At 38.5% G+C, this 16704-nt stretch overlaps 1 protein-coding gene across 3 annotated transcripts in view; it reads right to left on the bottom strand.

The window, feature by feature from the left end:
• SOAT1 (sterol O-acyltransferase 1) overlaps positions 1–16704 on the bottom strand; it is a 62438-nt gene that overhangs the window by 27414 nt on the left and 18320 nt on the right. For all 3 annotated transcript variants that reach the window (XM_055582806.1, XM_055582807.1, XM_055582808.1), the window contains one exon: positions 6507–6565. In XM_055582806.1, coding sequence (XP_055438781.1) covers positions 6507–6565 — 59 coding nt within the window. The remainder of the gene's footprint in view (positions 1–6506; positions 6566–16704) is intronic.

The following is a 16704-nucleotide window of genomic DNA, read 5'->3' as shown; positions in this document are numbered from 1 at the left end:
CTCAAGGTTTCAAGTAGACTAAAGACTAACACATTTATGCATTTAAATAAAATAAGAAAAGGCAGAAAGGGAAACAGAAGAATGTAGTCATACTTACACAGCCAGAAGAAGGTAAGAAATGATCAGAAGACCAGGGGTTAAAGTGAACTACAATAGACAGTTGCTGCAGTGACTGTTGCCAGTCAATCTTACCATTTCTCACCCCGTTCCTTAGTATCAGGACCCTTAATTTGCTACCTGGGCACTTAAATCCCAGAATAAATAAATTTCCCACTCTCCCTTTGCACCTTGGTGTGGCCAGGAGACTAAGTTCTTGCCAATGAGATACAAGCAAAATTGGTTTGACCAAACCTCCAGAAAACTTCCTTAAAAGACAGCTGGTACCTGTTCCTTGCCCTACATCAATTCTTTGAATCTCAGATGAAATTGCTAGAGCCACTTGGACAATGAGAAAATGGGTCATGGCCTACAAATGGTGAGGCAGGGAGGAGGAAGGAACCGGAGTTACTACACCAGCTGTGGAACTCTCACCTCCAGATCATTCCCATGAAAGGAAAATGCACTTCTATCTTGTTTAAGTCACAATTATGTGGGTCCATCCTGTGTTACTCTTACAGTAGAAGGTAACCACAACTTATACAAATGATCAATCAATTTCTAGGCAGAAAACACTTAGACCTGTCTTTCTAGCAGTCTGCCAACAAATCAATAAACTGGAACTATCCAAAAACTTCTATAGTTTACTCAAACAAATCAAAGTGTGAAGAGGAGTACTCATCTGTAGACATTCCATTTCAGTCATATTCATTATGGACTGCTCCTTTAATGGTCAGGCAGCTGCATTAAATACTGATGTGAAAAACAAGACTAGAAATGGTATACAAGAAACAAGCAAAACATAAATGTATACTTTTAAGAAGCAGAAATAGAAAGTAAGTTTTCATCCCTTCCAATTTTCACATTAGACCTAACATTTCCCCTATAAAATCATGTACATTGATAAAAGTTCTACAAATATCAATAGTAAAGATATCCTCTTTTCTCTTCTCAATGTACTCAATTTCCTCTGGAAATGGTCCTCAAATGTGAGAACAGGCACCCCACATCTAGGTTAGGGCAGTGCCATATGGCCCTGCCCTTCTAAACAAACTTCAATTCTCTCACTCATAAACCTGAAACTCATGAGCTTAGAAAGTTTGACTGGAAACCTTATTAACTGAAAAATTCAGAAGTAGCTGAACTCTTGCCATTAAAATAAACACCCTTTCCAAAGTCTGAGTGTTCAACTTCTCCTAGGATTGTATGACATACATTAATCTTTCAAATATACTTCCTCTTATACTTAAATAAAGCAAAGTAGGTTTTTGTTATTTGCAACCAAAAGAAAAAAAAACACACACAATGTTCTGTTCAGTTCAGTCACTCAGTCGTGTCCGACTCTTTGCGACCCCATGAATCGCAGCACGCCAGGCCTCCCTGTCCATCACCAACTCAAGATAGCTAATTTCTCTACTACTGCAGAGAATGTAGTTCTAATCTAATCATTTGAATCTCCCTTGGACAGTTCCAACAAAAGTCCATCTAATCAAGGCTATGGTTTTTCCAGTGGTCATGTATGGATGTGACAGTTGGACTGTAAAGAAGCTGAGCACCGAAGAACTGATGCTTTTGAACTGTGGTGTTGGAAAAGACTCTTGAGAGTCCTTTGGACTGCAAGGAGATCCAACCAGTCCATCCTAAAGGAGATCAGTCCTGAGTGTTCATTGGAAGGACTAATGTTGAAGCTGAAACTTCAATACTTTGGCCACCTGATGCAAAGAGCTGACGCATCCGAAAAGACCCTGATGCTGGGAAAGATTGAAGGTGGCAAGAGAAGGGGACGACAGAGGATGAGACGGTTGGAAGACATCACCAATTCAATGGACATGAGTTTGAGTAAACTCCTGGAGTTGGTGATGGACAGGGAGGCCTGGCATGCTGCAGTCCATGGGGTTGCAAAGAGTTGGATATGACTGAGTGACTAAACTGAACTGAACTGGACTGTTCCAAGATCTTTCAAGGCTTGTTACAACACAATTACAAGGCTTTTAAAAGGTCATGACTGAGAGTTACACAATGCCGTATGATTCCACTGGCACCAGATTTTTTTTAATTGAGTATTTCAAAGTTTTTATGACAGCATTTAGATCTAGAAGTGACTTTAAGAAATTCAGTCAGTTCAACCCACTAATGCCATCATCGCTCTCATTTTTCTTCCCTTAGGACTAAAGAGTTTGCTCAACAATCTTCTTAACATCTTTACATGTTCAATTCCTAGGTTGGGAAGATCCCCTGAAGAAGGAAATAGCAACCCACTCCAGTATTCTTGCCTGGGAAATCTCATGGACAGAGGAGCCTGGCTACAGTCCTTGGGATTACAAAAGAGTCAGACACAACTTAGCAACTAAGCAACAAGAACAAATTTGAATTTGATAAACAACTAACTTTGAGACTAGGTTATGTCTCAAATATTGCATGATGATTAACAAAACTATCTGTTGTTTGTCTGAAATTCAAATTTAACTAGGTATACTGTATTTATGGAGAAGGCAATGGCACCCCACTCCAGTACTCTTGCCTGGAGAATCCCATGGATGGAGGAGCCTGGTGGGCTGCAGTCCATGGGGTCACTAGGAGTCGGACACAACTGAGCGACTTCACTTTTACTTTTCACTTTCGTGCATTGGAGAGGGAAATGGCAACCCACTCCAGTATTCTTGCCTGGAGAATCCCAGGGACGGGGGAACCTGGTGGGCTGCCGTCTATTGGGTGGCACAGAGTCGGACACGACTGAAGCGACTTAGCAGCAGCAGCAGCAGCAGCCATCTTAATGGTCATTTCACGTTAGTGAGTGTAATCAATAAAAGAAAACAACAAAAAAATATAACCAGTTAGACACTATTGTTATGAAAGGGAGAATTTAAGTAAATAAGGTTACATATATAAAACACCTAGTTTAAGGCCTAGCACACAACAGGACTTCTAAACGGGTTCCCTTCTCCTCCCTGCCCCTGTTTAGTCACTGCTGCTGCTGCTGCTGCTAAGTTGCTTCAGTCGTGTCCAACCCTGTGCGACCCCATAGACGGCAGCCCACCAGGTTCCCCCGTCACTATTAAAAATATTACAGGAGCTTCCAACGTGGTCTCATCTTCAAACTCAATAGTTTCTTCAACTTTGATATCAGTAAAGCATTCCTAATACATCTCTCTCAAAAACATTCCAATTCCTTAATAATGGCAAGATGTTCAATCTCATTTGATACCAAACTGCCAATCAAAACACTCTTAAGTTAAATTGCCTGTAAGTTCACCAGAGGAATTTTGGCGATTCATTCAGAACAAAGCAGTGTGTAACAATTATAGAGTATATGTTAAGGGCATAAACTAAGAACTTAGACGTATAAAGTAGGACGGATAACATTTCAAGCTGGGGTTTCAGAAAACTTCAGAAGCACCAGCATTTGAGTGAGAATTTGAAGGATATACAGGATTTTGATTGGTGAAGGTAGGAAGTTAAAGAAAACTTCACACAGAAAGAGCTTCATGAATAAGGGCATGAAGGAAGAGGAAAAAAATGCCTTACAATCTAGCCCAAATTTTATTTTCTTATCATATCCCACCAGAGGCACAGATGTCAATCAAGTGTCATTTCCAAGATACAGTTTAGGTTGCTTACCTCCATACCTCTGCTCAAGCTATGCCCTGCTTATCTTACATATCTGGTTTTATCTTACATATACTGTTTTACAAAATAAGATAAAAATACCTAAGTTTAAAGTATTCCATATAAATGCATGTAAGTGAAAAACGTTAAAGTGTTAGTTGCTCAGTCATGTCTGACTTTTTGTGACCCTATGGACTATAGCCAGTCAGTCTCTGTCCATGGAATTTTCCAGGCAAGAATACCTGAGTGGGTAGCCATTTCCTTCTCCAGGGGACCTTCTCAATCCAGAGATCAAACCTGGGTCTCCTGAACTACAAGCAGATTCTTCACTGACTGAGCCAACAGGGAACCCCACATGCATGTAAGCTGACTTCAAATATAAGGCAGACCCTCTTTTAGGGGGCTTCCCTACTGGCTCAGTGTTAAAGAATCTACCTGTCAGTGTAGGACATGAGTTTGATCCCTGGGTTGGGAAGATCCCCTGGAGTAGGGAATGGCAACTCACTCTAGTATTCCTGACTGGGAAACCCTATGGACAGAGGAGGCGGCAGGCTATAGTTCACGGGATCGCAAAGACACAATTTAGCAACTAAACAACAATATAAATGTGTATATGCATGCATGCACATGTGACTAATTAATAAATGAAAACAGGGCTATTTCATCTACATCACTGGACATTTATATATTCAGGTTGGCTAATCAATTTTGGAAGTAATCTTACTGGGAGAAAGGGAGTCTGTCTGCCTTGCATTTGAAGCCAACTTACATTCAGGCACACATAGTAGTTGATTTTTTTTAATGAATTAATTGACTATTTTTGGCTGCACCGGGTTATTGTTGGTATATGGAGGCTTCTTCTAGTTGCCATGAGCAGGGACTATGCGTCATTGCAGAGCAGAGGCTCCAGGCTCACAGGCTGCAGTAGTTGCAACACATGGGCTCAATAGTTGAGGTGCATGGGCTTCGTTGCTCTGCAGCACGTGCAATCTTCCTGGACCAGGGACTGAACCCATGTCCTCTGCACTGGCAGGCGGATTCTTATCCACTCTACCACCAGAGAAGTCCTTCATTTTTTTTAAGTGTTCTGTGTTCTCCAGATTTCCTGAAGGCGCTGGTGAATTCAATCTTGTAGAACTGTTTCCCTTGCCTGAAAGGTCTTTGTTTGTTTACTTACTTATTTATTGGTTGTACTGAGCAGCTTGCAGAATCTTAGTTCCCTGACCAGGGATTGAACCCAGGCCACAGCAGCAAAAGCATTGAGTCCTAACCATTGCATCACTAAGGAATTCCCTGAAATCTCTTAATGTGGTTTGCGAATTGATATTTCTATTTGTTCTATATCCCTAACAGGGAATCTCTAGTTTCAGATTCAATGTTTATTGAAGGCCCATTATTCACTATGAACCATGACAGATACTTTCATAAAGTACCTACACAAGCACTTATACAAGCATCAACTGTATCATGTTCACTAAAACATAGTTTTACTGGTGAAAGATGTATGATAGCAAAGGAAAAAAATGATCATCTGGTTCTTAGGCAGAATGACAAGATGGTAGATCTTATTTTCCTGTTCATCACAGTTCAGTTCAGTCACTCAGTCATGTCCGACTCTTTGCAACCCCATGAGTTGCAGCACGCTAGGCCTCCCTGTCGGAGAAGGCAATGGCACCCCACTCCAGTACTCTTGCCTGGAGAATCCCATGGACAGAGGAGCCTGGTGGGCTGCAGTCCATGGGGTCGCTAAGAGTCAGACATGACTGAGCGACTTCACTTTCACTTTTCACTTTCATGCATTGGAGAAGGAAATGGCAACCCACTCCAGTATTCTTGCCTGGAGAATCCCAGGGACGGGGGAGCCTGGTGGGCTGCCGTGTATGGGGTCGCACAGAGTCGGACACAACTGAAGCAACTTAGCAGGAGCAGCAGGCCTCCCTGTCTATCAACAACTCCCAGAGTTTACCCAAATCCATGTCCATTGAGTCAGTGATGCCATCCAGCCATCTCATCCTCTGTTGTCCCCCTCTCCTCCTGCCCCCAATCCTTCCCAGCATTAGGGTCTTTTCCAATGAGTCAACTCTTCACATGAGGTGGCCAAAGTACTGGAGTTTCAGCTTCAACATCAGTCCTTCCAATGAACACCCAGGACTGATCTCCTTTAGAATGGACTGGTTGGATCTCCTTGCAGTCCAAGGGACTCTCAAGAGTCTTCTCCAACACCACAGTTCAAAAGCATCAATTCTTCGGTGCTCAGCTTTCTTCACAGTCCAACTCTCACATCCATACATGACCACTGGAAAAACCATAGCCTTGACTAGATGGACCTTTGTTGGCAAAGTAATGTCTCTGCTTTTAAGTACACTATCTAGGTTGGTCATAACCTTCCTTCCAAGGAGTAAGCGTCTTTTAATTTCATGGCTGCAATCACCAGGCTTCTAAATTCAATTCAAGGCTTCTAAATTTCATCTGCAGTGATTTTGGAGTCCAAAAAAATAAAGTCTGACACTGTTTCCCCATCTATTTCCCATGAAGTGATGGGACCAGATGCCATGATCTTAGTTTTCTGAATGTTGCGCTTTAAGCCAACTTTTTCACTCTCCTCCTTCACTTTCATCAAGAGGCTTTTTAGTTCCTCTTCAATTTCTGCCATAAGGGTCTGCATATCCTGTTCATCACAGGATAATGTCAACTGATAAGAAATGTAAATAGTTCTTTAAACAGTTTAGCATTAAAAACTGCACCGAATAAAACCGTTTACTCTAAAATCTACATTTTTGTTTCTGGAAGAGAGAATTACTTACCTCTGCCTCTGCTGTCAACTTTATCTTCTTTGATATCAACTGTTTTAAATCAACCCGACCTAAGTAAAGAAAAAATGTAATTTTTAAGTAGATGGGAGAGCTACCCATCAGCATTATTTAAATCATGAACTTAAAATACAAGCAAAACATGACCAAGTACAAACTTTGGTAAAACCACAAAACATAACACTACTTTTAAAATGGAAGCATAGGCAATATAAATAGAAGGAAATTTATACATAAAAATGGTAAGCTGAAAAAAGAACACTACTGTAGGTACATACCATGCTTACAACTATATTAATCATAAGATGCTACAAAATCCAATTCTGACAATAACAGGAAATTAGATTCTCTGACAGAGAAGGCAATGGCACCCCACTCCAGTACTCTTGCCTGGAAAATCCCATGGGCAGAGGAGCCTGGTAGGCTGCAGTGCATGGGGTCGCTAAGAGTCGGACACGACTGAGCAACTTCACTTTCACTTTTCACTTTCATGCATTGGAAAAGGAAATGGCAACCCACGCCGGTGTTCTTGCCTGGAGAATCCCAGGGACAGGGGAGCCTGGTGGGCTGCCGTCTATAGGGTTGCACAGAGTTGGACACGACTGAAGTGACTTAGCAGATTCTCTGAATGGATCCTGTAACTATGACTAGTAAAATGTACAAGCAACAATAGAAAAATCAGATAAGTTGGATTTCAGTAAAATTTTTAAAAAATCTTTTCTGTTCCAAGGGATGTTTATCAAGAAAGTTAAAAGACACAAAATAGGGGAAATACTTGCAAATCTGATCAGGAACCTGCATACAGAACACGTAAACAACTCTTACAACTCAATGGAAAAGACAAACAGTCCAATTTAAGTGTCTGAATAGACATGTCTCCAAAAACGATACACAAATGGTTGATACCATTTGAAAAGATGTTCAACATCACTGCCATCAAGAAAATGCAAATCAAACCCACAAATATTGCTTTTTACACCCAGTAGCATGGCTGTAAGTGCTGGTCACTGTACACCTCAAGCTTATACAATGGTATGTGTCCATTATCTCAACAAAGCTAGAAAGAGCTGTACCAGCACAAAATTTTGAGAAGGACTGGAGGTGACAACTGTTCCATTATGCAATGAGAGAAGTGTTAATACTTACTTGTAGAAATGAAGTTTCTAAGAGTGGAACTACTTGGTACAAATAAAACAGTTTAAGTGAGGAGGAAAAATTTTGACCACAATATGGAGAAATTAAAACCCTCTCACACTGCTGCTGAGAATGTAGTGCTTTTGAAAAAGTCTGGAACTTCCTCAAAAAGTAAACACTGAGTTATTACCGTATGAGCCAGAAATTCCACCTCCTAGGTAAATACACAAGAGAAATGAGAACAGACTCCCTGTTTCCATTTATAGAAAAATTTTAAAAATCCAAACCCCCTGCCCCCCCAAAACTCTAACAAAATCACCCACTACCCTATGGTGTTTGAGTAACTAACATTTTGGTAAATATCATCTGTTCTTTTACTTTGGTAAATATCAAATAGTAATATTAAATATTATAAATATACATATTATAAAAATGGAGTCATTATGCATACTGTTTTCATTTGTTATACTGTTAATATCTGCATGTCTTACATAGTTTTCTACATCAATTTTATTGGTCTACTATTTTTATGACTGAAATAAAACTTATTTAATCCTCTATTTATTTATATCTTTTCACAATAATCACTTTGGAAAAAAAGGCATGGAGAATGTGAAGGTCCAAAATACATCTCATAAAAGCCCTAAAATGAGAGAAAAAACTTGAAGCAATAATGGCTGAAAACTTTCCAGAAGTGTTAAAAAATGCCAGTCCTCAAAGGAAGATCAAAGAATCCCAAGCTGGGTAAAGATATATGATAGTAAAACTGTTATAATACAGTTTTTTTTAATTTATCTTTTACACAAAGGTTTATTTTAAAGCAAACTACAAAAGGCCCTCGAAAGCAACAAAAAAGAAAATATCACCTTCAAAAGAACTGCAATTATGCTGAGTATTGACTCATCTATACCAACAACAGAAGAAGCCAGAAGGCAGTGAAGTAATACCTTTAATTGTTGATAATGGTGGAATTTATGACTGGGAAGGAGGCTGGAGGTCATACTGTGAACAGTCTGTATCACAACAGCTTTGAGGAAATTAAGAATTTTAAGCAAAAGAATAACTGATCTGATATTAGAGAAGTCCACTCTCTGGCAGGAGAGAAAGAAAGGATCACAGAAGTGAAATGCAATAAATCCTGACAAGAAATAATACTGCCATAAGTCAAAACAATGGCACTGGGAGTGGAAAGATGATAAATTTTGAAGATATTCTCAAATTGGTACCTTATTAGGCAAGAAATATGAAGGTGAAACAAATATCCACTTGATTTTTCTATCAGTTGTAAAAAATACTTTTATTTAGCTCTCTACTATCTATGATCAGACCATGGATTCACAAATAAATGAATACAGAAGCTTATTCCCTTCAACTAACGACCACAGGGAGATGGGGAAGAAGACACCAAAGATTAATTCTCACTACTGTGCATCACTTCCAAAAGGAATGCGTCTATCCATAAATAACATCACCACCATTTCAAATTGGTTTGATGAGTCAGAGATTGGAAAGCTGGGAAAGTTTTTCCCAGTTAGACTAGAATCTCTGAAGGCCCCACTCCAAGTAATAGTAACGTCATACAAAGTCAGAGAAAAATACATTTAAAATTCATTTTCTTTCACCTTAAAATTAACCTCATATAACATTCAGAAGAAAATTACTTTCCTGCTATCCACCAAAACTTAAATGTCATAAAAATCAAAAGAATAATGCCATAAAAGCGAATATCCAATGATTTAAGGATCTATATATAGACAACCAACCACCTGAGTAAACTCAAGGCTTCTAAATTTCTAAAATGTTGACTCAGAGTAGTGATAAACAAGGACTGAGTGCCTTGCAGTGTCTGAAATATCTGTCTAAATCATTAATATCACTGTAAACTGATCATTAACTGTTAATACCTACTAGTAGACCCAAAGATAAATCCTTAAAGAACACTACTCTTGATTTTTTTTCCCCTAACCTACTGATTTCTAAGAAGTCAGGCTTGCGACATTTATCTTCATTACTACTACCTCACACTTGTAGAATCTACAACATTGAACTGAATATTTAAAAACGCACTTCCTGAGGTATCAAAAATCTAATCTGAACCAGCTTTGATGAAGACCTTCCTAAAATTAGCACCTTTTAAAAAGAGAAAAAGACCGTACTATACATAATCTTTATGTTAAATAAAAGATTATTTACTGTACCGTGCTATTATAATACTTTTATTGATATTAAAATGTAAATGAGAGCAATGGGGCCTACACTAAACAGCTCCAGAAAGTTATGCTTTCTACCTGGGTTGCTTCTTCACGACTGTTCACCAAATCTGACTCCTGTAAAATCCTATACTTATACTACTAGGCCAAATTTATTGCCAGTGTTACCCAGAAGGAAAAGACAAATAACCAAACTTATTAAATTAGTAACTCATTTGTTCATTCAATTATATATTTACTCACGATGTAAAAATCCTCTGAGAACACAATACATACAGGGTATTAGGCATGTATTTCAACTGCCCCCTCCTTTAGGATCTCAGTAGAAATATGCAAACACAGATAATTACAATACACAGAAGGGCTGTGGAATCGTGAGGGTGGAGTGAGCTTTTGCAGAGGAAGTCAATATTTGATATTTGAGTCTCAAATGATAAGGAAAAATCACAGTGAACAGGTACTCGGAAAGATTATCTCAGGCAATGCAAACAGCATGAAGACTTGTAAGGACTTGGGTCTTCTGGGACTTGACCGCGAGTCAAATGCCTCTAGGTGCCAAGCCCTCTCAGCTTTACAATACTGTACTTACGTCTCCTGCATTGGCAGGTGGGTTCTTTATCACTAGTACCACCTAGGAAGCCCTACTGTACTTAATAGAGGCTTTTGCTAAAGGGCAGCTTTTAATTCCTTACTTTCTAGGTTACCAGTTACTGTCTAGATCAAAGCTGTCCAACAGATATATAAATGTGAACCACATATGTACTTTAAAATTTCCTAGGAGCCACATGAAAAAGGAAGAACAGATGCAAGTGAGTCTTTGAAATGTGGTATGTATTTTACAACTATAATATTAAATCAGTTCAGACTAGCAACAGTTCAAGTGTTCAGCCACACCATACTGAACAGTATAGTCCTCGATCAGGGATCAGCAATTTTTTTTCTGTAATGGGTCAGAGAGAACTTTAGGTTTTGGGGGCCATATGGTCCAGAAGCACTACAGGCATAAATGAATGAAAGTGGTTGTGTATGACAACTTCTGTTCTAGATGGCTAAATTTACTCTAAGTCTGGCTGACATACATGCCCAGTTTCTTTTTATAATCTCATGGGACTATGGTGAACAAGGCTGGTGCTTCCCTTACAAGGGTATGTGTCTCATTCCCCTTGCCAGAGACTGATTCAAGAATGGGCATGAGTACTCAGTTAGAGATGACCCACTTATAGTTACTGAGAAGAGTTTAGAAGGAACTTTTTTATAAATGTGTCAACAAATTTAAGAAAAACAACAAAAGATGGTATAGATTTTAGGGCTAGTAACACACAACCAAAAACTGTTACTACCCTGAAAAGCCAAGGAAAGCCAAAGAGAACACTTTGGAAAGAACTGAATAGAAGTGATGGTTACCCAGCCCAAAGGAAACTGATATTACAAAAACACTCCTTACTCTCTGCCCTTGGATCTCCTATCAGGGCTGTCCAACCCAACCATGACCAAACCCTACCAGAAACAAGAGGGCACGGGAGCCATTGGATTGATTGTGCCCTGGGAGGCTGACGCTATGGACTCTAAGTAGGGTAGAAAAGAATAAAGAGGCAAAGGGAAGACAGCCTAATTTATAACCTAGTTCTGGCCAATGAGACATGAGAAGTCTGTTGGACAGTTTCTAGAAAAGATTTCATTGCTCTAAAAAGAAACATAAGGAAACAGATTTTCTTCTCATGGAAATTATTCTTTTGCTTTCCCAGTTTTCTTACCCAGCCAAGAGTTACTAACCCTCTGTCATTATTTCCATCCTTCCCTCATCACCACCACCAATTTCCTGAACCTGCCAAGCCATATCCCAATCCCAGATATTGCCTATCTGCTTTTTCTGATTCTGAATTGCCACACCTTGCAGAAATAATATAGAAAATAGGCCCACTATATAAACTGATGCTGTCAAGTCTTAACCAGGCCTGCAATAAAAAATGTAGTATCTGTCTTTGCCTCTTGATGAATTTCTGTAACATTCATCACAAGCATATATCCAAACATTTTCCACCTTTTTCAAGTCCCAAGCTTACCAGGCAACCTTACCTTCAATTGATCATTTTAGGTACCAACTCCTAAAATATCTTGTATTTTAATGTTCACTATCTTTAATCCTCTTCTCCACTACTCCTGTGTCAGAGAAAGGGGTACCCCATCTCTTTTTCAAGACTAACCCTTTAAACTATTGCCTTGATCCTTTTTATGTCTTTTGAGAAACTGTTCAAGTCATTCAACACATTGAGTAGTTTTTAGCACCCACATTACACTCAAAGACAATGTAGTCTTTAAAATTTTGCTGAAATTATATGGATGTCATCAGTGGTACTCAAAATCAAATCTGTGAATTTTTGTCCAGTAGTACATGTTTACTTATCATTTTAGAAACAAATATGTAACTGAAACAAGCCTATGACTTCACAGAATTTATTGCTTAGGAGGAGGACTTTTCAGTGATCTTTATAATAGTAAATAGAGTACAGAGATAATGGCAAAATTAAAAATAACTGAAATTTTGGAAACAATGCCCTTTGGAAACAAATGGCAGCTCTTTCCAACGAACCTCATCTTTTGTGACCCATGCTATTCTTTTCTTTTTAATAAATGTCCTAGAAAAGTGATTTATACTTTCTATCTTCCCTTTCTCACTAGTAATTCATCCGCAACCTGTTTCTGTAACTCCTCCTTTTCTGGAGTCACTATGGTCTCCCAATTTCCAAATCCTCATCCTTGTTAAACTTGCTGCAAGGAGTTCCCTGGAGGCCTAGTGGTTAGGATTCTGGACTTTCACTGACAAGGCCTGGGTTCAACCCCTGCTTGGGGAATGGATATCCTGCACGTCACGTGGTAGGGCCAAAAAAATAAAAACTTGCTGCAAAATTTCAATATTTATAAAATATTGATCATACCTCATCACATATATTCTTTATAATAACCCAGTGAGATAAAAAGATAGCTAGGGGCTTCCCTGGTGGCTCAGTGGTAAAGAATCCATCTGCCAATGCAGGAGACATGGTTTGATCTCTGATCTGGGAAGATTCCACATGAAGAGGCGCACCTGAGCCCATGCGCCATGGCTGCTGAGCCTGTGCTCCGGAGCCCAGAAGCTGCAACAAGAGAAGCCACTGTATACAGAGGCCCACGCATGGCAACTGGAGAGCAGGCCCTGCTCACCGCAACTAGAGAAAAGCCCGTGTAGCAGCAAAGACCCAGCACAGCCAAAAATAAATAAAGGACAGTTGGTGTCATTTCTATTTTCAAAACAAAGAAATCAGATTCAAAGACACCAACCATCTTGCCCACAGTCCCATGACCAGTAAATAAATGAGCCTGGGCGAGGGAGGAGGGAGGAGGGTTCAGGATGGGGAACACATGTATACCTGTGACAGATTCATTTTGATATATGGCAAAACCAATACAATATTGTAAAGTTAAATAAAATAAAATTAAAAAAAAAAAAAAAATGAGCCTGAAGTAAAACCCATCTTCTGATCTCTAGCCATAGAGATCAGGAAAAAAAAATATTGATCAGTCATAAAAAAGAATGAAATTATTCCATTTGCAGCAACATGACTGGACCTAAAGCTTATCATACTAAGTCAGAAAGATAAATATCCTATGATATCACTTGTATGTAGAATCTAAAATGTGATACAGATGAACTTACTTACAAAACAGAAACAGGCTCACAAACTTTCGGTTGCGGGGGGAAATTTCAATCAGGGGAAGGGACAGATCGGGAGTTTGGAATGGACACGTACACACTGCTATACTCAGAATGGATAACCAACAAGGACCTACTGTATGGCACTGGGAACTCGGCTCAATGTTATGTGGCAGCATGGATGGGAGGAATGCTTGGGCGAGAATGGATACATATATATATACACATACATACACACACACATACATACACACACACACACACACGCACACACACACGGCTGAATCCCTTCCCTGTTCACCTGAAACTACCACAACATTGTTGATGGGCTATAGCTTAAAACAAAGTAAAGGTTTTTAAAAATTCATTAGTTACAATTTAAAAAATCAAGTGCTACTTACAGTCACTAAATTCTTAAAGATGACTAAGGACTACAAGGTAGTGACTAATAACCATGTTTCAAGTTTCACTTCTTTGAGCTAGTGTTTCTTTGTATCTTTGTGGTAAAGTACAGAATTAGCTAATGCGTAGGCACTGACTAGCAAGTTTTTACTTCCTAGAGAAGTTCAAACTCATTTTAAAATCCTGGTTATTTTCTAAAAATTCTCATTGACTGTATCACAGAAACCTTCATCCCAACTTTACCTTGCTCTCCACATAGATATATATAATCTAAAACCATCATGGGAAAGCCATCTCTATGTCCATAGGACGGATGGGTTTAGGAGTAGTCCTTGAAAGAATCAATCATTTATCAATCTTAGAAGCAAAAGGGGAGATTAAAAAAAAAAAGTATAATCCATCTAAATCCTCTACTGCTCCACTGACCTCAAAAAACCTTTCAAAATTCTCTACTAGTCACATCTACACTACTGCAGAGAAATGGAATCTGAACTAGAAATGAGGGTGATAAGTATTATACAGAAAAGGAGATTTAATAAGTAATGTTGAAACAATTGGGTAGCCATTTCAAAAAACTGTAAATTAGATCCCAGCTCACTTATTATTAAAAATAAATTCCAGATGGATCAAACATTTGAATCTTAAAAAAACCCATAAAGGTAAAAAAAAAAATCATCCATTTTCCTTTTTCATAATCCTGGATGATTTCTAAGCATGATAAGACATCTAAAAGCAATACAAGAGCTGTGTGATCACATAAAAACTACACATGCACACTATCAGCAAAGTCAAAAGATAAACAGTGAAAAATACTCATAGTGCATGATAGTCAAAGGGAGGAACTTCCTTAACATAGAAAGAACTCTTCACAAAAACAAAAGAAAAATAACAGCCATCTGATAGGGAACAAAAATGGGCAAACAATAATGGACAGGGCTTTTGAAGAAAAATATAGTACATATATGGAAAAAGTTTTCTGCCTCATAAGTCATAAGAACAAATTTATGCTATATATGACACTATTTTCCACCCTTCAAATTAGCAAGCTTAAAAAAAGATTAGCAGACATATTAACAAGAGTACAGGGAAACAATATAGATGGCAGGATAAACTGGTATAACATTTTTAAGAAAGACAGTAATATCTAAATTTTAAAAGAAAAAACTCTTTGATCCTGCAATTTCACTTTAAAGAATGTATCCTACAAGTACAAGTAAGCAAGGACATGGTTTCAAGGATGTTCTCTGCAGTACTTTTTATAATCTAAATTCGTGCAAGCAACCCAGATGTCTACCCAAAGGGGACAAGTCAAATTACTAAGCATTTATGCAACAGGGTTCTTTCGTAGCTCAGACAGTAAAGCACCTAACAGCAATGCAGGAGACCCAGTTTGATCTCTGGTCAGGAAGATGCCCTGGAGAAAGGAATAGCAACCCATTCCAGTACTCTTGCCTGGAGAATTCCATGGACAGAGGAGCCTGGCAGGCCACAGTCCATGGGGCTGCAAAAAGTTGGACTGAGCAATTTTCACTGTGCAACAGAAGTGCTACACAGATACTTTTAAGACAAGTTCACGTACATATATTGAATTTAAAAGTTTAGAAAAAGCAAATTGTAGAAAAGATCCCAAATATGATTCCACAAGTAGGAAAAAACAGAAAAGCAAAACAAGATTACTTAAGGGAAGAATTATTACTTTATAACCTTCTACAATATTTGATTTTTTTTAAAAAGAACATACATTATTTAAAATTTTAAAATTAATAATCACAGTTCAGCCATTTGTTTCTTAATTAAATCAAACTGTTTTTACTTCTTCAACAAGGACAACTGAAGAGGAAACAGCCCCAATCTATCATGAGGACAAAAGACTGAAATCTTAAAGGTATATTATCAGTAAGCTGCAAAGGCAATAAATGGACATACCAATCTCACCTGGTCTATAATTTTTAAGCTATAAACAGATTTCTAACCTATAACTGAAATAACCCTGAACTACACTACTCAACCAGAGCTAACTTTGGTTTATTTTTTGTCACCACACCTGTATCAACTGTATGGGTTGCCCACATACACAATGAGAGGAATTGGTCCTATTACCATTAAACTTTTACAATATCATATAATCTTATTTTAAAATCACGAGAGGTAACTTTTAATAGAAATGTTAGAAGGTTTGTCATAGATTAAGAAACTCCCAGCTGGTGTATCACAAAGCAGGGAGTTCCTAAATCTACTTTGGGATCTTCGACAGAAGAGCTGCCAGCACCATCAGCAAGAAGATAAACGAATACCTTCCTGAACTTAGTGAAAGAAGGCTTCAACAGCTGCTCTCCTTGGTTTTGCCTAAGGAAAAAAAATCTAAGTATGTCTGACGGCTGTAAGTCATCCATATAGGTACTGGGTTGGCCAAGAAATTTGTTCAGTTTTAAGTAAAAATAAGACATATTTTTCATTTTCACCAAGAACTTTCTTTATTGAACAACCTATTCACTAACCGAACCAACCCAGTAAGCAGTCAATGACTGCATATATAGTTAAGACTCCAAACCCTATCCGCTGATTTCCTTCTGCCTTTCCAATTTTGTCCTCTTGTCCGTAAAAGAAAAATAAAAACAGCACAAATCCATCTCTGAACTACCTTCTCACCCCACAATCCTCTCCAAAAGCGAACAAAACACCACACACACAACACTGTACAGTCTTAAGTCTATGCCTTTGAAACCCATTCCTTTCTACCTGGCTTTCTTAAAAG

This window comes from Bubalus kerabau, chromosome 5, assembly GCF_029407905.1.
Source record: "Bubalus kerabau isolate K-KA32 ecotype Philippines breed swamp buffalo chromosome 5, PCC_UOA_SB_1v2, whole genome shotgun sequence".
Classification (NCBI taxonomy): domain Eukaryota; kingdom Metazoa; phylum Chordata; class Mammalia; order Artiodactyla; family Bovidae; genus Bubalus; species Bubalus kerabau.
The sequence above is the reverse complement of the archived record's forward strand: the minus strand, read 5'-3'. Positions and strand labels throughout refer to the sequence as shown.